This window comes from Nelusetta ayraudi, unplaced genomic scaffold (genome assembly GCF_046127955.1).
Source record: "Nelusetta ayraudi isolate G7.1 ecotype Tasmania unplaced genomic scaffold, CSIRO-AGI_Nayr_v1 ptg000058l, whole genome shotgun sequence".
Lineage (NCBI taxonomy): Eukaryota > Metazoa > Chordata > Actinopteri > Tetraodontiformes > Monacanthidae > Nelusetta > Nelusetta ayraudi.
Genome location: NW_027466108.1, coordinates 2,493,601 through 2,518,060, shown reverse-complemented (window position 1 = coordinate 2,518,060; position 24,460 = coordinate 2,493,601). Strand labels below are relative to the sequence as shown.

The window sequence follows — 24,460 nt, the reverse complement described above, 5'->3', positions numbered from 1 at the left end:
AGAGAACAGAACAATTTGTCATAATCAAATATATGTAATTGTTGTAATTGTTTTATTCAGCCGTCCAGTTTTCACAACCCTCTTTCTTTCTGTTCTCGTTATGTTATTTGTAAATAGGAAACAGAAACTAAATTATTCCGCCAATTGTAGAACAATAATTTGATTACAGGAGAGAGAGTCTGATTCTTTTTGTGAGAAATACAAAAAATGTATACATTATGAAAAAAGGTATGGAAGAATTTGCTTGTTACAATGTTGAAAAATGTTTGTTGTTTTTTTTTAACTTGACCACATTTAGTGTTTTTCCAGCATTTTGGAATGTTTTAGTCAAGTCACATTTTTGTCGCCATCTCAACGATACGGTTCTTTGAATTGATCAGCTCTTGAATTCTGTTGTGCTGCTCTGTCTGCAAGTGACTGGTTGCCTCCCATGACAACGAGGAACTCTCCTGGTGGCAACGTGAAACAGACACCTTCGGGGACGGTGGCAGTGGGAGCGGCGAGGGGCGTGCTCGGAGCTCTCTTGGGAGAGCTGTTACTGGAATGTGGCGCTGCAACCATCACATCTGCGGCGGTGAGGCTGCGCACCAACATGTTTTCTCCAGAGGACTAAAAGAAAATGGACAACAGGCTGCAGCAAGAAATCAGAAACAAAGCCGATTGCAAGGGTCTTTATATGACAAGATATCATAAACTCTGAATAAAATGTCATGTTTAGCAAAGAGACATCGGCAGAGATGAGTACTCTTTGACTGTATAGTCACCAAATTCATTTTCACTGCAGCAAGAGACAAACCATGAATCACAACTGTGGTCTTTAAAATCGGTTTTGTGTAGCTGTATTATATAAAACAAACATTTTAATATTTGTCAATTTCATCATATTGGACAGCTGTAAGGGTTGCAGCATGACAGGAATGTTGTTTTGAATTGTTTGAAATTCTGTTTTTTTTTTTATTAATTCATTCGTGTGGTTCATTGCATTTCATTGTCTGATTCTGGAACCTTTTTCTTTTGCATATTTGAGCACAAACCATCAGCTGACCCATCCAAACACTTAAAAATGGTTTTGGGATTATGATAAATTTTGATGTCCTGACGGATTTAGAAATAATTCATAAAAGGACTAAAAATATGTATGCATAATAGCATGAAGGACAAAGCTGAAGTCTAAAGGCGTGCACAGACTCCCTCTGTGTGAGCCAATAAGCTTCTGGCATGAGTGACCCTCCTCTCCACGCTAAATACTAACACATGGACTCCTGCAACAGATTTAACATGAAATGTGGAGGAACTTTATTTTTTCTGCAAAACTTTTTTTTTTTTTTCCAAATAAAACTTATTGTACACTAATTTTGACTTTGCGTGGAACCTTATACAGAAAGTCACGAATGACAGTGTATGTAAAATGTATTTTGCATCATGCTTCTTCTCCTCCTCCTCCTCTTCCACCACCCTGTCCTCCTCCTCTTTCTCCTCCGAGTGGGCGTAGCAACGTCCCCCTTGCCTTTTTTATGCAGAGGTTCACAGTAGATTTCACTCTGTCAGTCAGGTCAGGTCACTGAGAACACAATGGTAAGTCACTATTAGCCTGCAAATCAACTGCTCTCTCGCTCTTAGAGTTGAGATGGATAAATTAGTCACTGCAGACTTTTTACTTGACAATATCTTAATAATGCAATTTTTCTATTTTAGACGACATACACGGACAAAGGTGAAAAGGTGAGTAACATTACTGCAATATGTGTTATGCTATGTCATATGTCTCTATGCCGGAGGTTTGTGGCTTTTTGTTATTTTTAAAGTAATCTTTGGTGTTTTGACTGTTTAGTGGACAGAAAGCCATATGGCATTGCCAAAGATAAGAATAAACACAATTACTTGTTACTCATTTAACATTCAAGTAATATATTATATATATTGTATGTATATTATTACAACAAAACTAAAACCAAAATGCAGCGTCAAGGGTTACCGATATCTTTCTATTTTGAAGCAAATGATGCAGATGACTCATTAAATAACCTTTTCTTGTCATTAGCATGAGCAGGGCAGGTTTCTCTGCTTTGACCACATCACATTCTGGGTTGGAAATGCAAAACAGGTAAACAGAATTTTTAATATGTACTTTATGCTCATGCTCTTATTTTCTGACAGAGCAAAACCAACAATCGCAGAAGAATGGCTCATAGTTCTCCCTTGAAAGAGAACCAAGCATTGGTAAAAAAAAAAAAAAAAAAAAAAAAAAAAAGAAAAAGAAAAGAAAATGATGACCAAACATTGTGTATAATTTTTAAAACTGCAGCAACGGAGTCGGGTTTACTAACCACCAGGAGATGCTGCTAACACAGCATCAGACTGAAACATTTTTGTGGCATAAATGATAGCCTATTTTTGAGTTCATGTAAAGCCCACTGTCTTCAACAGGCTGCATCATATTACTGTAACAAACTGGGATTTGAGCCTTTGGCCTATCAGGGTCTGGAGACAGGCAGCCGAGAGGTGGTGTCACATGTTGTCAGGCAAGGAAAGGTGAGTTCATAAATAAAAACATGTGTGAGAGAACAATGAAACCTAAAAGAAAAAACAAAATGAACAAAGTTTAAATAAAGTTTGATGGGGCCCTAAAGGAAAAATGAACTCTTTTGGTTCAACTACAATAGTCAACTGTAATTACATACTATAATTACAACTTGTGCATTTCTAGATTGGCTTTTTCCTTGTTACTGTCCTGAAACAAACTGTTCAGATTAGCGCTTTGGGGTGCTGGAAAAAGCACAGTCCATTTACCATTTACCATTTGATTATATGAAAAACTCCTAGTCATTTTTAAGTTTTGACACTTTTTAATTCACAGATCATCTATGTGTTTGCCTCTGGCCTCAATCCTGGAAACAAAGGTATGGCAGCTTGCTCAATACCTGTATTGCCTTCTGTGAAGAAGTAAAGTTTTCGTTGTCAGTTTTGGCAGATTCATCAACAATATCATTTACAAAGAAAACGCAACAACTGCATATTGCGTGCCACACATAACATTTACGCTGGAAAATATATATATATATGTTTTCCAGCGTGACTATAGAGGGTAGCACTGAAAGTGAATAAGGGAAAGTGGACGGTGATCTCCTTTCAGAGATGGGCGACCATTTGGTGAAGCATGGAGATGGAGTGAAGGACGTTGCATTTACAGTGCAGGACTGTGACTTCCTTGTGCAGGTTTGCTCTCAGTTCTGGTCCAAACACAACTCTCTTTTGCCAATCCTGCTGTTCTAACCCATTGAGTTTCCTCACGACATGGTCCCCTCAGAAAGCCAGAGAGCGAGGCGCACTGATTATAAAGGAGCCCTACACCCTGGAGGACAAGTTCGGCAAAGTCAGGCTGGCTGTGCTTCAGACGGTGAGAAACAATCAAGATTATTTCAGCAACAGAAAAACCCTGGTGTTGTGAGAACGTTGTTGATCTTGTTGTGTCTTGTGCAGTACGGCGACACCACACACACGTTTGTGGAGAGGACAGAGTACAGTGGATTATTTCTGCCGGGATTTCATGCCCCTCAATTTAAGGACGCCTTATTAGATAAACTGTAAGTTTGGATAAGTTACTATGAAGCTGATATAAAAAATGATAATGTCATGAGGCCAGTGGAAAGACTCTTTATTGTCCTTTCTTTCCGATAGGCCAAAGGGAAAGCTGGACTTCATTGATCATGTTGTGGGAAACCAACAAGACGAAGAGATGGTTCCTGTGGTGGATTGGTAATGTGCCTTTTCTTGTTCAGAGTTAAGAAACATGCAATGATGCGGCAGTCGCAACAGCCACGGCTCAGAGAAGGAGTCTGTTTTGTTGCATAAGTCTATTTTCACTGATCAGCATGACTTTGCGTTTTCTTCAGTGGTTACTCCACATCTGGATCTTGTTTGCATGGCATCTTAAAGGCATGAAAAGGAGAAGAAAGGCTGTGGTCCAAGTGAGCGAGCTCATTGGTTAAACGCTAGAGGAGGGGCTTCAAAGTAGTCTACAAGTGTGAAGGACCTCATTGACCCCACTCGTAACTCCAGATTCTAACCTGTTCATATTCAAGACGCTGAGATTTAGACTATTTGACACAAGGAGCACAAGTACTGGTTCTAAGTTTTTTCTTCTGTCTTTTCTATTCTATTGTATTTTATTTTTGTGCAATGACAATAAAGTAATTCTACTAAACTTTGGTGATTGTTAACTTAACACATGTTCATTTGTTTGTTAAATATCTGCGCTGTAGGAGGCTCTTCGGGGACGATTGGCCCACAACTCGACGTATGACTCATTGCTGCCATTCGCTGATCTCTGATTTTCAGGTATCAAAGAAACCTCCTCTTTCACCGTTTCTGGTCAGTGGATGACAAGCAGCTTCAGACGGACTTCAGTGCACTGCGCTCCATTGTGGTGGCAAACTATGAGGAGACGGTGAAAATGCCCATCAATGAACCTGCTTTGGGAAAGAGGAAGTCTCAGATCCAGGCACGTTCCATGCATTTTGGCAAAGACATGAAGTGATTTGCTTGCGTTTAAGCCTTTTTGTTACAGTTGTTTGTTTTTTTTTTCACTTACAGGAGTACGTTGAGTACTACGGAGGCCCAGGAGTGCAGCACATAGCCATGAATACGTCAGATATCATTACTGCGGTAAGTACAAAAAACTGTTTTTTATGATGCTTCTGCTTTTGTAAATGCACCCAAAAAGCTGCAGATGTAAAGACGTGCATAATGTACCAAACTGCAGATTCGAAACCTGAAAGAACGAGGGATGGAGTTCATGTCTGTGCCAGACACCTACTACGACCAGCTGAGGGAGAATCTAAAACAGTCAAAGGTCAAAATCTCAGAGGACCTCGATGTTCTACAGGTCAGGACCGAGGACCATCTCAGAATGTTCTCTTTTTATCTGGTTAAACATTGCCTAACTGCATAAATGAGAATTGTTGTTTTACGAGGGATAATTGAGATAACGTGAATGACTGTGATAATAAAACAGAAAATTGTGACGCGTTTTCACAATACTGATGGAGTCGGATGATGATATTGCGACTTTTACTCCTTCGCAGGAGCTGAAGATCTTGGTGGACTACGACGATAATGGTTATTTACTTCAGATCTTCACCAAGCCAGTTCAGGATCGGCCCACTGTCTTCTTGGAAGTCATTCAAAGACACAACCACCAGGTTCGAGGGCGACGCTGATGTCCTGCATTGCATTACCCTCAGTGTCAGTATACCAGCATTTGGCAGTAGAAACACTCACCTCAATCCATAATTCATCCACAGGGCTTTGGCGCAGGGAACTTCAAATCTCTTTTTGAAGCCATCGAAGCAGATCAGCATGCCAGAGGCAACCTGACCGTCCTGACACCAAATGGCATTTCGAAGAACATTTGATGCTCCGATTCACAAATGTAACTCTCAAATTACAATTAAAAAGTATAAAAGTAAAAATAAAAGTATCTTTATTTAACGCTCATTTACTTATATTTCTGACATTGGTTGAAATGTTCCTTATTATAGTGTCCATTGAAGGTCACTGTTTGCATTTTCCACCAGAGAATGTCACAAGTCGACACGTTCAATGCAATACTTCCATATGCCTCTTCCTCCGACGTAAGCTTGACTCAAGCTGAAAACTGTACAAGCTCTCATGAATGAAAACATTTAACTTTGCACCTTCATTCACACAATGCGGTAAACTAACATTTTCCATCGTAACAGGTGACTTAAAGCAACATTGGCTTACAGATAGATAGAAAGATAGATAGAAAGATAGACAGATAGATAGATAGATAGATAGATAGATAGACAGATAGATAGATAGATAGATAGATAGACAGATATATAGGTACTTTATTGATCTCTAGGATCCAGAATCAGTTCAAGGAGCCACGGCATCCGTCTGCTCCACACAAACAAGGAATCTTTGTCTCCTCGATGGGAAACTTGTAGTCATACGTAATCTCCTCATCGACGCTAATCGGCTGCCGGGAATATATCACTATCTTTTTCTGAGACTCCACGGTGATGATCTTTGCATAGCAGTTCGGCTGCAAAGAAAAAAAAACAGATCCACACATTCAGACCGGCAGTGTTGGCGAGTAATCTAAGTGATCCACTACTGTAATTAAGAGTAATGTAACGGGATTACTGTGGCAAAACTGGTTATTATATCATAATTACTTTATCAAGTAGCGATTTCATTACTTTTCTGAAATACTTTGCAAGCTAACAATGTCTTATCATCCACAAAATGTCTGAAATTTAAAAAAACAACCAAAAACAATGATGTCGCACATTGATGACGCAGCCGTGCATGCGACGTCATTGATATGCGACGACACACCAAAACAACAACAGCGACTGCATTTGTAGCTCCAAATACAATTAATTTGAGTTCATCTCGTCTAAATCAAAGAATACTGTGGTTCGTTGTACGTTATGTGCAGGAAACAAGACATTCTCAACTGTTAATTGATTACTTATGAAACAAAGTAGTTAATGAAGTAATTAGATTACTTTTTAAAAGAAGTAATCAGTAGTTGGATTACTTTTATGGAGTAATCCCAACAACGCTGCAGCCTGGTGTTTCAGAAGAGATGTTTCAAACGTCAGTAGTAAGAGTTTGCACTCACGTTGCAGCTGTGGTTAATAAATCGCGCCAAGTTTCCACACTTGGTGGCATCTATGATAGTGTCTTGATCAACCCTGAACAGATAGCTGCTACCGATGCCCTCCTCCTCATACTTCTGCTCCCTCAAGTCGGCGATGACCTGGAGTGGAAGAACACGGAGACAAAAAGGTGTTTGTCTTTTTTCTTTTTTTGCTTCTGAAATGTTTCCGGAGCCGCAGCTTTATTCACATCTGTGATTGGCAGCGAGTCAATCACAGATAATTTTTCAAGCCTTGCTGTTGCATCTGGTTCGGCATACCTGTCTGATGATTTGTCCCACATACTCTATCACCATCTCATCTGCTGCTATGGGCTCCATCGCAAACAGGCCCCAGTCGTGGATGTGACTTCGGCTGAAGCGGATTTTCTTCTTGCGGAACTGGAATGAGAAGATGTGAGCGGCTTAATGTTTTCAAAGGCAATGTTTCCTCCCAAGGAGAGGACAGTCCTCTTGTATTCACTCTGTTGACATATTACATTTCCTTATTTGTGATTGAACTCTTAGCTCTTCTGACCTAAGGGCAGAGTTGTATAGTTGTTGTTTTATATTGTATTATTATAGTCTTACAGTACAATTATTTGTATTAATTTAATCACCACGTCACCCTTAGCACACAAGTATGTGTCATTATTTATTTGTACAGGGTTAAATGGAACAAGGTGAGCCCACCAGGACAGGATGCAGTGATTTTTGAGCGTACAGCATTGCACGCTATATTGCTAATTTGCAACAAAAAAGTGGTTTTAGGGATCCAGGTGTCAACGCCTTTGAGAAGCAGCAGTCACTACACTTACTTTTAGCTGGTTAAACTTGACCAGGTCACTGTCACAGTTAAACGAAGACAGCAGGCGACGCTGTTCAGACCGGAAATCTGATCCGGACCGCAAGAAGGTCTGCTGCTGGACAGGGAGGCACATTCCCTGCTAACATACACACGCATACATGCTCTATGACAGGTTTATAACATTTACTATTTATTTAAAGGTCAGACACTGAGATCATCTTTAATACCTGAGCACTTGTAGATGGCAGCTCCGCTGTGAGCTTTGCACAGTTGAGGTACTTGAGCTTATCTCTGCTGCTGATTTTGTAGAAGCCTTCGGTGCGAGCAGAACCCGTCCAGTGGCGAGGCTGCCATGGCTGGGGCTCGTCACCACTTTCAGGGCGGACTTTAGTCAGTGCGGAGAAGTTAAAGGTGGCAAACACTAATTAAAAATAAAAACAATAATAATATAAAGTATTTCATTTTATTTATTGGCCTTTTTTATATGGGTTAAAACCTCATTGAGACCCAGGATCCCATTTCCAAGAGGGACCTGCCTGATGTTTTTTTTTTATTTCTAATGAACAGAATTTTTCCAATGTGCAAAGGGACACTAGCTACCATGGCTCTTATCCCGTCAATATCTACTTGAAAAGCTACCACAGTGACCCATTCATACAGGAACTCTTCACTTACCTGTGGAAAACCATTCTGTGTAAAAAAAAAAAAACTCCATTACCACCAGCTAAATATATAAACATATATATATATAAATCAGGAAGCTATGTAATATAAAAAAAATGTGGTATTATTATGGTAGAATTGTTGGAACTATAGTGAGATTACTTTTTTTAATCAAAAAATTCATATTTGTGAGAAAGGATATGTGGGTGATCCGTCCACAGGGTGTCACTAATCCACCCTAAGCCATCGTCCTGGGCTTGCAGCCTGTCATACGTGCACCGCAGCAGCCTAAAGTCTTCCTCGTCCAGGCCCTTCTTCCAGAACCAGTGAAGAAGCCTCCTCTCCTCACAGAGCGATCGCCATCTGAGAGGCCGACTGTCGGAGCAGAGAGACCCGGCACATGATCTGTGACACTGACGGGCTCTCCACCTCCTCCTTAGTCTTTTCCTCCTCAGCGAAGACACCTCCCTCTCTCTACAGTTGTACTTGTGCAGGAGCCCAGGCATGTTCTCCAGTCCTTGCAAGGGCTTCGTTCGTATACTCGGCACAACCTGGTTGACCCCATCGTCACAGTCCGATGATGAGGTGGAAGTGAGGTGTGTTTTCCTCCTGTGGACTCCATCTCTCCAATGTAGGTCGATGTCTCTTCCAGGGGTCTTTGGTGGAATTATGTACGGGCTGACAGAGAGGCTCTGCATACTGGGCTGGCTGCCCATGGTTGGCCAAATCTCTACGCAGCTTCCAGACATCATCTCTCGGCCTGGTGTGGATGGAGCTCTTCCAGAGCTGTGAAGCGTCCATTCACTCTTCTCATCTCTACCAGGAGTTTTTGGCCGTTCTTGGAATGGTGATGGGTTCAATTCAGAGGGAACTGAAAGCAGCTCAGCGCTCAGTGGAGAGGCGGCGGGGGCCTCGTCGGCGGAGCTCAGCTCAGACACTAAACCCCTGCCTGGTGTTTGCGGTCGCTCCATCTCCTCCGCTGCAGGGGATGTCGGTTTGGTTCGTATCAGGAGGTCAGGTTCACCTTCTCCCAAGGAGCCGGTGGGAGTGAGAGGCCTCAGGTGTTCTTCAATGTCAGGTGACTCCACACTCCACTCAGGGCTCTGCACCTCGAAATCCAAGTGTGGCTCTGCAGATGAGAACAAGTATTGTATTCTTTTGTGTATCTATAGATTTTTTTTTTTTCTTCTGTAGAACAAAACCAGTGGCACAACACTATGGTAGGCTTTTCAAGGATGTTCAACCACATGCTGTTGGAGCCATCAAGGCTGAATTGAAAGAAAGTTTTCAAAATATTAAAGAAACATATAATGCATTTGTAATAGATGTTCAAGAACCTGCACAGATCTAGTCCTGTATAACTTGTATCGCGCAGTTTTCACTTTATTGTGTACCATGACAAAAGGATAATCCATCTGTCATGAATGGCTCGAAACGATTTATAACCGCTTGAAAAAAGAGACAATGTTGAGGTGCCATAAAGATCTAGTGGGTTGAATTCTAAAACAAAATTTGTTGATAGCAAACCAACCTGGCTGTGTATTTCAACTGAGCAAGCAGATTTCAGGCTTGAATTTCAAACACTAAGAATATATCTAAAAGTATATACTCTGCAAACATACTCTGACAATCATGTTTATTAGCATCAAGCACAAACCTGGGAGTCCTAGAGGGGAGAGGAGCAGCAGAGTGTCCTGGGATTTGTCCCCATCATGGAGCTTCATGATGTTGTCCAGCTCAGGGGTCTCATGTTGACAAGAGCTGTGCTGGTTCTCTTCAGCTTCCTGGCCAGACCAGTGCTGCGCACACAGCTCTAACTGGGCACCAGGGGTCAGTGGAGCCGGAGGGGTTTCGGGGAGCTCGAACTCCATCGACTCCTCATCTGATGATATCGTTATGCATTCCGGACTCCCGCGTTGCTTCTCATCTTCCGTGCTTTCGTTTTCGGGGCCGAGGTCGGAGCAAGATGAGTCCTCAGAGATCTCGGAGGCCAACGACTCGGAGGAGTCCGACGAATAATCGCTGCTCTCAAAAGAAGTCTCTACAAAAAACAGGGTGGAAAATACCTAAATGCAGACATGTCAATATTCATCTGTATTGTCGTGCTCTATATTAGTGTGTCATTCACACGTACCGCTGACCACGCATAGCTGATCCCTGTGTTTGAAGATGCCAGCGTTGCATTGCTGCTCCGGCGCTGACGGCACTGCTTCATCACGCTGGCTGCCACCATCATCACCTTCATCATCGCTGCAATACTATCAGCAATGTTACCATAATATAGACCGTGCAAAGGACTCATGAGAAACAGTTTGTCATGGGTTGTACAAACATTCAATGACATTGAAATATTTTTAAAAGCATTTACCAGTAGAGAGTTTTCTCTGTACAAAATCCAAAATCTTCTTACCACTGTTTGAGGAGAGTCGAGAGCTGCTACAACAGCCTTTGCTTTCTCTGACTTTCCTTCATGTCCAGCTGTGGGCTCTCCTTTGCTTTCGTCATCACTATTAAGCTCAAGCGGTCTCGCATGTCTTCGCTTGGCTCTCTTATTCTTAAAAATGTTTTCGCTGTGTTCTACATCTAAGAGCAAATTAAAAGAACAAGAATAAATCTAGTCTTGCAGTAATACTTTGGTTACTGTAAATAAAGGATAATTGTATTACAGTGCACTGACCACCACCTTCATGAGCAGAATTAGACACCGTTTCGATCCCCCTGCATGTAGTAGGTTCATTGTCCTGTTTCCTTTTTACCTGCAGTACATTTTTCGGTTACATGCATGAACAACAGCATCAAGGAATTAAATGTTAATGTGTTTCATTATCACAACAGACAGATTAGCATACCTTAAAAGATGGCAGCGGAGGTTTTTTGCCTTGAATTCTGAGGGCTTTTACTGGCTTGTTCCTCTCCTCCACAGTCGCTGATTCAATCTTACAAGAAATTTGCAATTTTTGTTCTCGAATCAAAAATGTGTGAAAAAATGGCTGCCATTCAAAGTAACAACATCAAAAACACGCAATGTGTAATATTTTTTAACGCAGTCAAATGAGAATGTTCGACCCTACCTTTGTTTTCTTCTCTTGACACTCCCACCATTCCTCGAATACCTTAAAAGCAATCCCTTCGACCATTCTCCGTGTAATGTCCTTCTTAATGATGGCCTTAAGTTCATCCATTATAGCTCCTAAAGCCTTATCTACTGTAACCTTGTGCGGGGTTTTTCTCATGAAAGGGTAGCCTGGTGGTGGCACAAAGGGATTAAAACTGGGTAAAGGCGGAATGGGCCACGGTGGTCGTTGGAAAGGAAACGCTGCGCCGTTGTCCATCTGGGGATTCACCTTCTCCACCAAAGAGCCTGAAGGCTGCATGGCTAAAGGGAACATCTGTGATGGAGGTGGGACAGAGGACGGCACCATCGGAGGTGGAGGGGGTCGAAGAAAAGTTGACAGCGGCGGAACTGAAACCGCAGAGGGAACATGAGGGGAAGTACTGGGGTTGCTGGTGCGGTGGCCTGGAGGTGGGATCCAGCCAGGAGGAGGGATGGGGATCGTTCCATTGGGAAGTCGAGGTGGGACGGGCGGGATGAATGGAGGAAAGGGAGGAAGGGTGAATGGAAGAGGGGCCACCAGTGGTTGGAGATAATTTGGGCCGGTGAGTGAAGGAAAGGACATAGGTTGAGGGATAGAAGTGATGTTTTCTGTGGCACCAGACGTTCTCTTCGTTGAGTTGAGATTGTCATCTGCTGCATTATGGACCTGGGTGAGACGTAGAATCTTAATGACCAGTTATTACAACGCAATATAACTTTTGTTGAGAAAGATAATGTTAAAGATTAAAAGAATTGGAAAAAAACAATGGAAGCCGTTCCATCCCATTTTTTGAAACGTTTTTGATGTCTGTTTAGTTCATTTCCAGCAAATAATAATTTCCTCTCTCCAGTCAGGCATATTAAAGCCTCTTAAAGTCGATGCCATTTGGCACTCTTAAAAAGAAAACTCAACACAACAAACAATTCAACAATTTACAGCTGGGACAGGAAGCCGGTATATGATATGAATGGATGGATTTGAAGGCATTTTGTTTAATTTGATTACTTAAATCTGTTTTGCAACAATGGTTTGAACATTTTTAAAAGAAACAGCAGAAATACTTGAAATATCAGAATTTGCAGAGAAAGTACCTTTGGATGTGATTGTTGCTGGAACCTCTCGGCATCATTTTCAGTGCTTGCATGAATCTTCTTTTCAGAGTGAGGGAAGTCCGCTGCAGCGGGAGATTGCAAGCTAGACTGCAGAAATGAAACGGCCAGTTTGGTTTCATCCTCTTCGTTCTCATCTCGCAACGTGGGTTCCACATCCGAGGGATCATCGTAGCAAGGCTGGTGGTCTGCCGTGAAGGACGCAAACGCTACTGGCGGGCAATCAAGAGACTCATCTGTGAAAGTGGAGGATGTAGCTGCCGGGGCTGAAGTCGGACTGTCCTGGGCGGGAAAATCAGCTGCAAAAGTCGCTTCATCAAAGTGTGACGAATCAGAATTTTGGCACGTTATTAGCAAACTTTCAATGCGGGAGTCCAAACTCTCGGCTTGCTGCTGAGGGCTGTCGGAACGTTCGGCAGGAGGGAGGAATGACTCTCTTATACATGTGAGGTCAGTAAGAGGGCAGGGCAATGCTGACGGCTGCTCGGCCAGGGCTTTAATTCTCAGAATGGTCAGAGTTTCGCAGTTCAGGGATAAAGTGTTAGAAGCAACTGCATCCTGGTCGTCCTGGCAGGGGGAGGCGTATTGAAAAGAAAGGTCTCTGTTGCTGTAGGGAGAAGACGCAGCATCGCGTCTCCACCGTTCCAGCCGCTGGCAGCTCAGCGCGTGCGCTGGCTGTGGGTGCTTTAAAAACAAAGCGACATCTGTGACATCGCCAAATCCCCTGCGATGTCTCGCAGGTTTACGCAGGCGTCGCTCCCGCCTCGAAGGCTTGTGGACGCTGCTTGCAAAGGGCTCCCCCTGGAGGACTGGAGTTGCCTGAAGACTGGAATAGCAGGAGTCCTGGGAGAGAGGAGTGGCAGAGAAGCAAGGGGTGCGGGGGGTTCCCTGAGAAACTGGCGTCAACCTGAAGCTGCAAGGCGTATCTTGCCAAATACTGGAGTAGGCTGTGTCCAGGGAAAGGGGAGTGGCGACACTGGTCGGGCTGGACACACTCCCCTGTGGCTGGGTGAGAAATTAGGAATTCATTTTAAAAAAAAAAATTTTTTTAAATAGTAAACTAATATCTATAAGATCATTGATATCATCACATATCTTTAGGATACTTTTTTAACAGATGTTTTTTCTACACTGATGTTACCCTACTATCAAATGCAGATTTGAAAGGTTTACCAGCAAATTGTCAACGAAGGCTTGAAGAGCTCGCTCGCTGCTGCCCACTGGCAGCGTCCAGGGAGTGTAAGGGCCATGTAGAAGGAGCTGGATATAGCGTTTCCTGTTTTCACCTAATATGAAAAAAATATGTTTTATTTAAGAAGCATCATAAAAAAAAAAAAAACACTGCACTTCAAAAAATAACTTGAAGAAATTAAAAAACGAAGTTTTGATTGAACATTACCTTTGGGGTCAATTTCCACATGAATAATATTTCCCATCACTGAGGTCTGGTGGAGGTGCTGCACAGCGTCTTTAGCCGCTCTCACGGTGTCGAAGACAGCTTTAGCAATCCCTAAGTGCTTGCGGTTTTTGGGATGATAAAATATTTCCACTTCGTCCATGCTCCCATATTTTGAGCACATGCTAGTCAAGAAGGCCTCTCTGACGTTGTCGTTCAGCTTGGAAAAAGTCAGCTCTTTAGGAGGAGCAGCACCAACGTAAAATTCGTCTACCTGAAAGCATGACAAAAAAAACACTATTTGTATTTACTTTCACTGTTAACTTTTTTTATAATCTTTTATAATTACATTTAGTTTTACTGTTAAGCACCGTTCAAAAAAAACTGTGAGATTTGATAATAAACATGCAAACAAGTCAAAATGCATTGCGGGAAGAAAAGAAAAATGTCCCTGCTCCTGTCAGGCACAGTTTAAGTAAATGAACAATAAATGGAACGTATTTTTAACTTTAAATGATGATAGTTCATCCAATCTCAGTCAAGAATTAACTGAATAACAGAAAAACATCTGGTTGTAAAGACACTGGAACACAATAGTCAACACCCAACATAACATTCTGGTGAAATATATTAGCTTTAGCCGTGCTTGGACCCTGGATAGTTCATCCGTCGATGACAAACATCAACTTACCTTGAACTTGGCGACGCTCAGCTCAGTCTTGCTGGATTTGCTCCACACGCGGCGGATGCGCGGATCTCTGAGCGAGTCCGCAGGGGACAAACCGAGTGGCAGGTCCTTCTCCTGTTCAAAGTGGACAACACCGTCACTGGCAGGGGGGAAACACAGCCTACCTGCCACACCTGACCGCTTATCAGAGATAGAGAGAAAGGAAAGAATTGGACGCTCACTGGTATACTGAAACGCTGCCCGTCGTATCGGTAGACTTTGTAAAGTCCTTTTGTCAAGGCGGGGTCGATCACCAACTTGTAACTTGTCCAGTTCTGAGTCGGCGTCTCTCTCTCAGTAGTCTGTTTTTCGCTTTCCATCACATTAGTCAACACCTGGGAACACAACAACACGACACAACACCGTCGTTTCCATCACGCCATCATCATTCGTCCTCGGCTGGAGGGTAACACGCCCCGACAGGTGATGGAAGAGCATCACCTGTCGCCTTATTATCCTCCTCAAAGACTCCGAATCCGGTCAAAGAAAATAACATCTATCCTGGTGTGGAACTTCTGCTCTTACATAGAAACCTTTTCCCCGGCCTACCTGAAACAAGGTTTTATCCCTTGCTGCAGCAACATTGTGAAAAATCTGTTGTCTTTTCTCCGTTCGTCGACCGGTTGGAAAATGTATCCATCCGCCTGCAACCGCGGAGACGAGATATAGATCCTTCGTTAGAGCGGAAGAACACACAATTAACTGTAACCTACTAATCCCTAAAAGCGTTTACTGTGCTTTCTCTGATTACTTCTACAATTGATTAAAACAGCTAGCTTTAATAACTTTGGAAAATATTGTTTAGTTAGTGCTAATGACATCATCACAAACATAAATAGGGAATAATGTCTCACCAGCCTGTAGGACTGTTTACTATTTACATTTTGCCCAATTGAATGTGTCTCTCCCTTGTTATGTAGGGATATCTATATTAATTGGGACTCCTGACAAATAAAATGACATATGAATACGGATTAAAAAAAAAAAAAAAATCTTCTGAAAGTTACTAAATTTGTTTTTATATATGATAAAATATATATATATGCAGTGACTGACTATTTTAGTTTGTACATGCCCCACATACTCAGCCTAATTATTCAGGTTGAGCGGCTATTTGATAGACAGTAGACTGTTATGCGTGTTTGAAAGAGTGGAATAAAGAATTTGAACAGTGAAGCACAATGCCTCTTTGGTAGTGGTGTTATATGCATGACATGTACAGTAAATCATCCAGCTATTTCCTCCTTCACTGAAGTTTCTGTTTGTCTCAGCAGGCTGTGGTCAGGCCAACAGTCACTGCAGGGACTATCTGTCTACTCACAAAACATGTCCCTGAAAGGACTGGGAGCAAAGAGAGGAAGCGGCATAAAGCAGGAGGAGTTCAAGGTTGTTATTATTGGAGACAAGGCTTGTGGGAAGATGGCTCTAGTCATAGTTTACACTCAAGGAGTCTTTCCAGACTGTAACATTCAAAGAGGCCCAATTCTGAAATATTCACTGTTTTGCAAGTACAAAAAATAAAAATACAACCTCACAACTGGAAACGAAGTGTTTTTAGTTTTGAGTGCATATTAAACTCTATGTTGTTGATAATTATTCAGAACTCGTTAACGTGACCAGTGTCTTCACATAGATCAATATCATTAATGACAGGCATGGGCAAACTACGGCCCCAGGGCCATATGCGGTCCATTAAGCTTTTTAAAGTGATTTTGGCGAGGATATACACTACCAGTCAAAAGTTTGGACACACCCTATGAATTCAACGTCTTTTCTTTCATTGTCACCACTCTTGACATTGCAGTTTCTCACTGAAGGCATCAAAACTACGCATGAACACACATGGCATTATGTAGGAAACAATAAATGTGTAAAACATGTTTTATATTTAAACTCTTCAAAATAGCAACCTTTAAAAAAAAAAACATGTTTAGAGTTATGTGTTTTACTTTGCTGCATTATTACATATATCTTGTTCATATTTTTGATGTCTTCAGTATCTATCTGCAGTGTAGAAAGTTGTAAAGAAAAATGCATGAGAAGGTGTGTCCAAACTTTTGACTAGTGTAGGTGACAGAATGACATTGCAATGGGTCAATTCAAGGATTCAAGGAGTCAGAGTGCCATTTGCTATTGATGTCAGGACAAAGGTCATGAAATCAAGAAAAAGTAATAAATAAATTAATTAAAAAAAGCATCTTGGTGAGTTGATCCTTTGTGGCTTCACGTGCTGTAAGATCCTGCATTTCATATGACTTACAATGTTTTCATCTGAAGAAAGATTTCTATTTGTTTTGTAGGAGAGTATTGTACGTTGATTCCCTGTAAACTGCCAGCATTAAAATGGCTAAAGTCGACCTCCTGTTGCAAGGGTTTTTGTATATGAGACTTTCAGGTGATTTGGTTTGATAGGAAAAGTATTTTAAGTACAGTAAAGTATCTTCAACTTTAAAGTGAATGGAAGGCACAACCTTATCAAGGAGGCGTCTCAGTATGCAGTAACAGCATGCAGTGTCCTATTGATTGTGATCATGTCATGTGTATCAGCATCGAAGTCCAGCGCACAAGCACTACACTTGGTCTTTGTCCTGAGCAAGTGAGAAATGAACTCATTGAAATTGTTGTGGCTGTTGTCATGGCAATGTTCAACAGGGTTGAGAAGTTCAGTCTTCAGTTTAGTCCTCTGCTCCCACCTGGTGTCATAAAGTGTGACTGCGCCAAATGCTGCAATTTGTTATAAATTACGTTGGTGTTTTTTGTCTCTGTGTTTGCGGGGAAAAAACCCTGTTGAAATTTGTTCTACGCAAGAAAACGGGGGATCAAGATCCTGAGAGACATTTGTCTGGAGCAGCCAGCCTTTAGTAAGATCACTGAGATGAGCGACATCTCATCAGTGATGAGCAGCTCCATCATGCAGCACTGGCAGCAACTAAGATGGATGGCTCCGTCCATCCATCTGTTTTTTTCTGTATTTTGTCTAAAATTGGGAATAAATGCTGTCTATTAATCTTAGGACGACAGCAAATAAGATGTTAATGATTTGACAAGGATTTGTTAATGGATTTCTCCCTCCGTAGTTGACAAAGGCGATATAAATTTAAATGATCTTGGAAATCAAGCTTGGACTACATCTGTATGACACAGCAGGTGGACACTTGCTCACCATTCACACTGCTGCGAACACCCTGTAAAAACTGGTGGCTCCAGTTCTGAGGAGGGTGTGTCTGTGATCTAAAAGGAATCTGAGGAATATGATCATGTCTGTCTGGGTCAACAGCTAAACTGAGTTCATTGTAGCTGGAAAGTTTTTGATTATTCCAGTTAAGGTAGATGGATTGATGCAAATCTGTATTGCACTGAGAAATGGTGAACTTATTTCTTCAATCGGAGGTTTTGTTGTCCGTCTCTGCACAACAAAACCTACGGCCCTGCAACCCCAATCATCCTCATTGGCTGCAGAGCAGATCTAGGGGGGGAAAAAAAAGAAACCCTGAGAAAAAAGCTATAATCCAATGCACCATCACATACATTCAAGTATCAGGTACCTTAAATAATGTGAAAGAATTGGAAGAATTCCATTTGTTGTTATACAATACTCTTGCAGCAGGGTGAAGAGGCCAAAAGAAAGCTGAATGCAGCTCTGCACATGGAGTGTGCAAAAGACAGAGAAAATGTGGACGACTCGTTCAGACGGAGGCCGGCAGGCATGAAGCCAGAGAAAGACAGAGAGCGAAAGAGTTTATGTGCCTTATTTTAATGCTCGACCTCGGCCATGACTGCCAGAAGTCCGGAAACATTTTCCTTGTGAGTTTCCTGTGACTTCAACACCGAATGACAATTTGTCACATTAACTGTCCCTGTTTCTAATAAAACAGAAAACCTTTATCATTGCCTCTCATGTGGTTTATTCTCAAACCAGAACCGAAACCAACACAAACTCCTGCACAGCTTCAGCTCCATGAGCTACAGAAACTGCACAGAAGCAAAGTTTACCAAGAAGCATTAATAATTAAAAAAAAAAAAAAAAAAATTAAAGCCAAACCTCAATACACAGGAACACAACAAGGACTCAAAAACAAAAGAAAAAAAACAAAAAAAAAACAAGATAAAATGAATGACAGAAAAACAGTCTCTGTCAGCATTCACACATTACATATGTTGTGTGCATACATGTAAACTGCCTGAAAATAACAATAACTCGTAATTGTTCAGTTGCTGTTTTCAACACGATCAATTGTTGAATTCTGCATGAAACATCTTAAATACAAGGGCTTAAAGAGTAAGAGACAGTCTATATAATTCCACATGGGAACCATCTAACTTAGCAAACTCTGAGCATGTTTCATGTTCAAAAGAGCGCTGACAAAAAAAAAAGGAAATAAAAGTGGTCGAAACCAAGGGGGACAATTTAAAAGTGCCATGGGGAAAAATAAAATTCACACAGAGTATAATGTATGTATGACCTATGTACAGTACATACACGCAAAAAATCATAATACATGCATTCATAGAATTCAAAAATACTTTTCCAAAGCCATGCACTTCCTTAGATTCCAATGCAGCATTGACACTATGCAATACAAAGTTGTTGTTTTTTTAACCAAAAGATCTGAAAAAATAAGACAAAAATAATGAAAAAATAAGACAAAAATAAGACAGTGGTTCAAAACATTCCCTGAAAACCATTTTAAAGGCCCCAGATTATGGCTATACGTCTAGCATATGTACTACAACAATTACTTTTGAAAATCAGCCCGAGACTCATTATATAGTCTCATAGGTTAGTTACAACATTGCCATCGAGGTGTTTTGTCATGTGCTGGACCAAATATTGTGGGTCACCCAGCAAAGCTTGAATTTAGGCTGAAGATAAACCAGAAACAGAGAGCCAAATTATCAGTTTGCTGAATATTAATATCATTCATCAGATATGAGATCTCAAATAGGTATAAAATGGTGCCTTTAAAGGGAAAACCCAACAACAAGCATTTTTGGTAAACTTAATGAAGTGTCATAATTATTTATTTACAAGATGCCCCTATTTAATTCACAGTATGCCCTTCACTCAAAAATAAATGTTTGCTTTTTTTTTTCTACAACATGCCTCAGAGTACTATACATAATACTTGGTGTATGACATATTAAGTTTTAAAATATTGACAGAATCGAGATGTTACATTTGTCATACTTTTCACAATATTTTGTTCAAACGGAACAAAATATTAGACGGGGGATATCAAAAACGCTTTCAACAAACTCATTAGCAACGTTAACTTGATGTGCAAAATGGATGCATTCCAAATTAGCTGGATTTATTTATGAGATTTCAGACTTGAAATGTTTCCTTTCTGCAGCCATGATGGAGTTACTAAAGCACATACTTCACAGATCTTATCAAAGGTTTAACTTCAAATATCTGTTCATTTCTTATCAGGGCATATCAAAATGTTCACACTTCTTAAGGATAAGAGGCTTGCAAGTTTAATTAACTAATTAACTCATATCAGGTCATGTTGTATTAAAAAAAAACATTGACCGAAGTAGCTGAAGTAAAGATTTTAAAAACTTTGCAATATGGCCAGTTTGGGCACATATAAAGCATTAAAGCTAAGAGAAGGGTGGTGCTTTTACTTTGAAGTGAATGTCTTTTTGATTTTCTTTGGATTCAAGCAAAAACAAACAAAAAAAAAGCATATGTAACATTTTCCTCATGTTGGCATTAAAGCATGCAAAAGTAAATTCAAATAAAAATAAATATTTCAGTCGGACATATCACACCATAAATAGCTGTCCTGATATCTCTGCTATGAATGTTTCGGCTTGGCAATGCTGTATTTACAAGGCCCAAGGCCTCACATAGAGAGACGTCCATGCAATCCACCGGCAGTCAACCTGACGATATAGTGGTGATGAAACACACACATACACAGAACACAACGAGCTGTGTAAACCACAGGTGCGAAAGGACAGACAGAGCAGAACAGTCTGTCAAGTGGTTCTAAAAAGAGACTTTCTTTTCGAGACTAATAAAAGAAGCTCTGACCTTATTTAGTACCTGAACACACACAAGCAGATCTCCCTCTCCTGGTAAGAAGCATCCGATATCTTCTCTGAGAAAGAGCAAAATCTGTTAGAATCTATGTGATGATTATCTGACTGTGTCATGACACATTGACCACTTTCTATCAAAGAAAATGTAACAATTCAATCCTAGTGATTTTAGCACTGACATACAATATGCTCAAATAATATGTCTTTATAAATGCAGCTGTGAATGAGAATATAAAGTGATAATAATTAAGTTACACATCATCCATTCTGTGTATTTCTAGAGATGGACTTGTCATCAAAATCTAAACAACTTCACAGAGGAACCCTAAAGATCCCGGAAAGCATTGGTGCACAGTTAAAAACATAAAAATAAATCTAATAATAAATGTTTTCACAATAAAAGCACTAACCCCTACTGCAGATATTGTATTGGCTCTTTTAAGGAAAGTGGACGGTGGCCTTCAAGTCGTCATTTTCCGCCCTGTGGTCAAGCTGGTTCTGCAGCCGTATGACCTGCTCCAGCTCCCTGATCTGCCGGTCTGTTTTGTGACTGACAAGGGTGCGGTAAAAATGGACGGCAAACACAATAAAAACCAGTCCAAACGGCACCATGATGCAGGTCGAGGCGATGGCCGCGGCCTCACCGGAACTTATGGTGCCGTTGTTTTTCTCGTTGTTGCTCTTCAGCGGCAAGAACTTCACCCAGCACAGGAGCATCACTTCTGTCAGGAAGAGGAGGGTGCCGATGACGGTGGAGAAGGCCCAGGCCAGCTCTATGTGGCGGTGCATGCGCTCGTGCGGAGACTCGTTGACAGAGTTGAGGTTGTGCACGTTGCTGACAGCCTCGAGGTTGGGCAGGATGCAGGTGCTGACCATGAGGGCGAAGAGGTGCACCGCAACCAGGACCGTGGTGCAAGCACTGAAGGCTATCAAGAGCCCAGGAGGATATTCATAATCTCGCTCCAGCTGCACCTCCACCATGGCAACCTGGAAAATCAGGCAAAAAATAATAATAATAATACTTTGACACCAATATTAGCACCACAAAGTACATTTAAGAATGGCTCTTTAACATTTAACCTGGCGCATCAAATTCTTCAACATATACAATTTGAAACCTACTTTTTTGAGCTTGTAATATTCAGTTATTCACAGGTTTCTTAATATTTTGGACACAATGTAACACAACTACGATAAATAAAAACCCTAACTGATATTCAAATGATCATCGGGACATTCATAATAAAGTCCACAGCCACAAATTTTATGCAGGTGCATGTTAATGCTTAAAAGAATGCTAAAAACGGATGTCTCCGGCACCACACCAAAAGGCAAATCAATGATTTGAATCCAACAACGCCGTGGTGGACAAACAAACGTGTTAAGTCTACGTTATTCATATGAAATGACAGAGGGTGTGTCATTACAAACTTGATTCCAAATTTACAGAAGCGTGTCGAGATTTCCCCTGCAGAACTTCACTGTCTAAGCTCTAAGCGAATCATGTCTACTTCACATGTATATTGTACTTTTTAATAATTTAATAATACCCAACATCTGTTTCACAAATACATAAACAATTACATTTCCGTTTTGAGTGTATAAAAGCAGTGAAATTGTGAGGTGAAAAATGACTGAAATAAGACGGAAATATATACGGATAATATACGGAAATTTTGGGGTGAGTCAAAGAAGTTCTGAGTTTTAATTGTCTAAAATGACGTAATAAAACGCCCCAAAGTCTCTTTATTGACTACCAAAACGGACGGTGTAGAATGTGGTGCTGTACAGCAACTGTTGACGTTGGCATTTCTCTCTGTCAAGAGAACTGTACTTATGAACTGGGAAGTGCGGAAGCCCGACTGTTTGCGCTGGAGTGGCAGGCTGAAGGACTTCCCAGACTTGATTATGATGGAGCGTGCAGCCTCGGTTCTGCACGACGTGCATGAACAGGACCAACTAGATGGTCTTTGGACACTCACCAAGGAATACCTGAATACAGGAGATGCAGTCAAAAGAATAAATGCCTACTGTAACTCATGGCAAATTGTCTAGGTAGTTGTTGTTGTTGGTGGTGGTGGTGTGTGTGGTGGTGTGTGTGTGTGTGTGTGTGTGTGTGTGTGTGTGTGTGTACTGCCTTGTCTTTGTTATACATTGTAAAAAAAAATTTTTTAAAAGTTATTAAAAAAAAGTAATAAAAAAATGAGGTCAAAATTACACAATTTTCTCTCTTTCTCTGTATAGATAGACACACACACGCACGTACAGCCATACGCGCACGTACGTACGCGCGCGCGCGCGCGCGCGCACACACACACACACACACACACACACACACACACACACTGGGCAGCGCAACTGTGTGGTCTACTTTTTAAGGCGGAAGATTCAGCCGTTAAGGGCGAGCCCTTCGCTTCTTCTATTTCCATCCGTTCCTCCACTACAGCGTGCAAACAAACGGCCTTATTTAGTTGCGGGTCTCCTCGGCTGGGACCTCGACGTTGTCCAGCTGGAGGACTGACCGCAGTCTGCTGGAAATGTCAAGCGGGCCTGCGCAAAACGTCACGGTCGCGACAGTTCTCCCAGAAACTTTGACCTGCGTCACAAACGCTTCAAAAGGTTCACGTCGACGGCCCCCCCAGCAACATTGCCACGAGAAACAATTCGGAAAGAGTTCTCGACTCACCATGGCGAAGCCCGACAGCAGAGCCGAGGTGCGGCTGGTGGCTTTCAACTTGGCTCGGCTCAAGTAGAGTTTTCTCCATGACAGAGCCTGCATGGAGTGCTCGCTCAAACTCATCCCGCAGCTCGCTCCGACGTCCCCGCTCGTCCGCTCTTTTGGCTGCGCAAACAAGTTGATACGTCTCGAACCCGAGCGGCTTCGCGGGATGCTGAAGCCGGATGGCGATACTAAGGGTGAGCTGGGTGGTGAAGTAAGCGCAGAGAGCTTGTTTACGACGTCCGATAAAGACAGAAAGATACCGCCTGTGTCAAAACTTTCCCTGAACAGCTGACCAACTGTCTGTCAGTCTGAGGAAACACCAGCTACCCACAATCCAATGCTCTCTCCGGGGCCGCTGCAGCTCCACGCCTCCTGGTGCCAGTAATGCGCGGCGCTCCCGTTTCGACTCATCTCCGACCCCTCAAAATTCTAGAATTTCGAAGAAAAAGGGCCTGAACCGTTTAAAGCAACCGCTTCTGCTGCAGTCATGGGTGGCTGGAACCTGCATAAACCGTACAATGTAGTATGTATGACGTGTTCACGTAATAATTTGCTCAATAAAATGCCAATCAACACTTTGTGCAATCTGCTAGCTTAAATAACATATTACTTGCCTTTATTTAATTTGTTGCCAGACCAAGTGATTTGAATGGATGCTGCGGTCAGACGTTGTCATGTTTTTGTTTTTTGTTTTTGATTTTCCTTTTAAAAGTTGGCCATAGTGTATAATGGGTCTTTTTAAATACGTCAATCGTTATTTGCTATTGTCTACATAACTGTTGTAAGTATTAAAATATGCGCTCAGTTTTAATTAGTCAAGCGTATCTTGTGCTTCATTATATTTGATTATGCAGTCCAAACAATTAAAAAAAAAAAAAAAAAAAAAAATCTGTTTCCACGGGATTAATGGGTCTATTCTTGATGAGACCGCTAGGTGATGCTCATGTGAGATACAAAAAACCTGCAAATTCTGTCCATCTTAATTTACGATTGTTTATTTGCTGCTACGATCCAAAAAAGTGACATTTCAGAGTTCCATTGTAAGCCTTTGCTACTTAAGTTTATTAGATTTGTTAGTAAATCTGTGCATAATATAGATAAGTCTGCTTGAAATAATTCTGATGCACATGTGAGGCATTGCCTTTGCTTTTGGCTGCCTGCTATGGGTTTAGCAGTTAATGCAAATGACCACCAGTCAGATCACTGCGCCGTTTCAGCT

General features: G+C 41.5%; 3 protein-coding genes across 3 annotated transcripts; 1 reads left to right on the top strand and 2 right to left on the bottom strand.

The window, feature by feature from the left end:
• Positions 1–1,510: 1,510 nt before the first annotated feature.
• On the top strand, positions 1,511–5,487 carry LOC142896943 (4-hydroxyphenylpyruvate dioxygenase-like). The gene is made up of 14 exons (XM_076038906.1): positions 1,511–1,575; positions 1,696–1,722; positions 2,042–2,104; positions 2,428–2,532; positions 2,858–2,900; positions 3,134–3,216; positions 3,308–3,397; positions 3,481–3,584; positions 3,679–3,756; positions 4,339–4,501; positions 4,594–4,665; positions 4,763–4,885; positions 5,085–5,201; positions 5,304–5,487. The coding sequence occupies exons 1-14, from the start codon at positions 1,573–1,575 to the stop codon at positions 5,412–5,414; spliced, it is 1,182 nt and encodes a 393-aa protein (XP_075895021.1). The 5' UTR covers positions 1,511–1,572; the 3' UTR covers positions 5,415–5,487.
• On the bottom strand, positions 5,481–17,194 carry LOC142896964 (histone-lysine N-methyltransferase SETD1B-A-like). Its single transcript, XM_076038942.1, has 19 exons — positions 17,045–17,194; positions 15,018–15,112; positions 14,651–14,803; positions 14,433–14,543; positions 13,745–14,015; positions 13,519–13,631; positions 12,328–13,350; positions 11,213–11,902; positions 10,991–11,077; positions 10,819–10,897; positions 10,552–10,724; positions 10,276–10,399; positions 9,799–10,182; positions 8,320–9,270; positions 7,706–7,899; positions 7,489–7,617; positions 6,953–7,072; positions 6,656–6,793; positions 5,481–6,070 (listed from the first exon to the last, which is right to left on the bottom strand). The coding sequence occupies exons 1-19, from the start codon at positions 17,103–17,105 to the stop codon at positions 5,897–5,899; spliced, it is 5,070 nt and encodes a 1,689-aa protein (XP_075895057.1). The 5' UTR covers positions 17,106–17,194; the 3' UTR covers positions 5,481–5,896.
• A 1,155-nt stretch (positions 17,195–18,349) lies between these two features.
• On the bottom strand, positions 18,350–23,654 carry LOC142896944 (calcium release-activated calcium channel protein 1-like). Its single transcript, XM_076038907.1, has 2 exons — positions 23,206–23,654; positions 18,350–21,506 (listed from the first exon to the last, which is right to left on the bottom strand). The coding sequence occupies exons 1-2, from the start codon at positions 23,317–23,319 to the stop codon at positions 20,958–20,960; spliced, it is 663 nt and encodes a 220-aa protein (XP_075895022.1). The 5' UTR covers positions 23,320–23,654; the 3' UTR covers positions 18,350–20,957.
• Between the last annotated feature and the right edge of the window lie 806 nt (positions 23,655–24,460).

Excerpts from the sequence above, each read along its gene's own strand:
- LOC142896943 (XM_076038906.1), top strand. Across the intron at positions 2,901-3,133 it reads CCTCAATCCTGGAAACAAAG|AGATGGGCGACCATTTGGTG; the intron begins GTATGGCAGCTT and ends ATCTCCTTTCAG. Across the intron at positions 4,886-5,084 it reads AGGACCTCGATGTTCTACAG|GAGCTGAAGATCTTGGTGGA; the intron begins GTCAGGACCGAG and ends ACTCCTTCGCAG.
- LOC142896944 (XM_076038907.1), bottom strand. The coding sequence starts at position 23,319 with ATGAGTTTGAGCGAGCACTCCATGCAGGCTCTGTCATGGAGAAAACTC. Across the intron at positions 21,507-23,205 it reads TGCTGTCGGGCTTCGCCATG|GTTGCCATGGTGGAGGTGCA; the intron begins GTGAGTCGAGAA and ends CTGATTTTCCAG.
- LOC142896964 (XM_076038942.1), bottom strand. The coding sequence starts at position 17,105 with ATGACAACAGCCACAACAATTTCAATGAGTTCATTTCTCACTTGCTCA. Across the intron at positions 13,632-13,744 it reads TGTGGAAATTGACCCCAAAG|GTGAAAACAGGAAACGCTAT; the intron begins GTAATGTTCAAT and ends TTTTCATATTAG. Across the intron at positions 6,071-6,655 it reads TTATTAACCACAGCTGCAAC|CCGAACTGCTATGCAAAGAT; the intron begins GTGAGTGCAAAC and ends TTTTCTTTGCAG.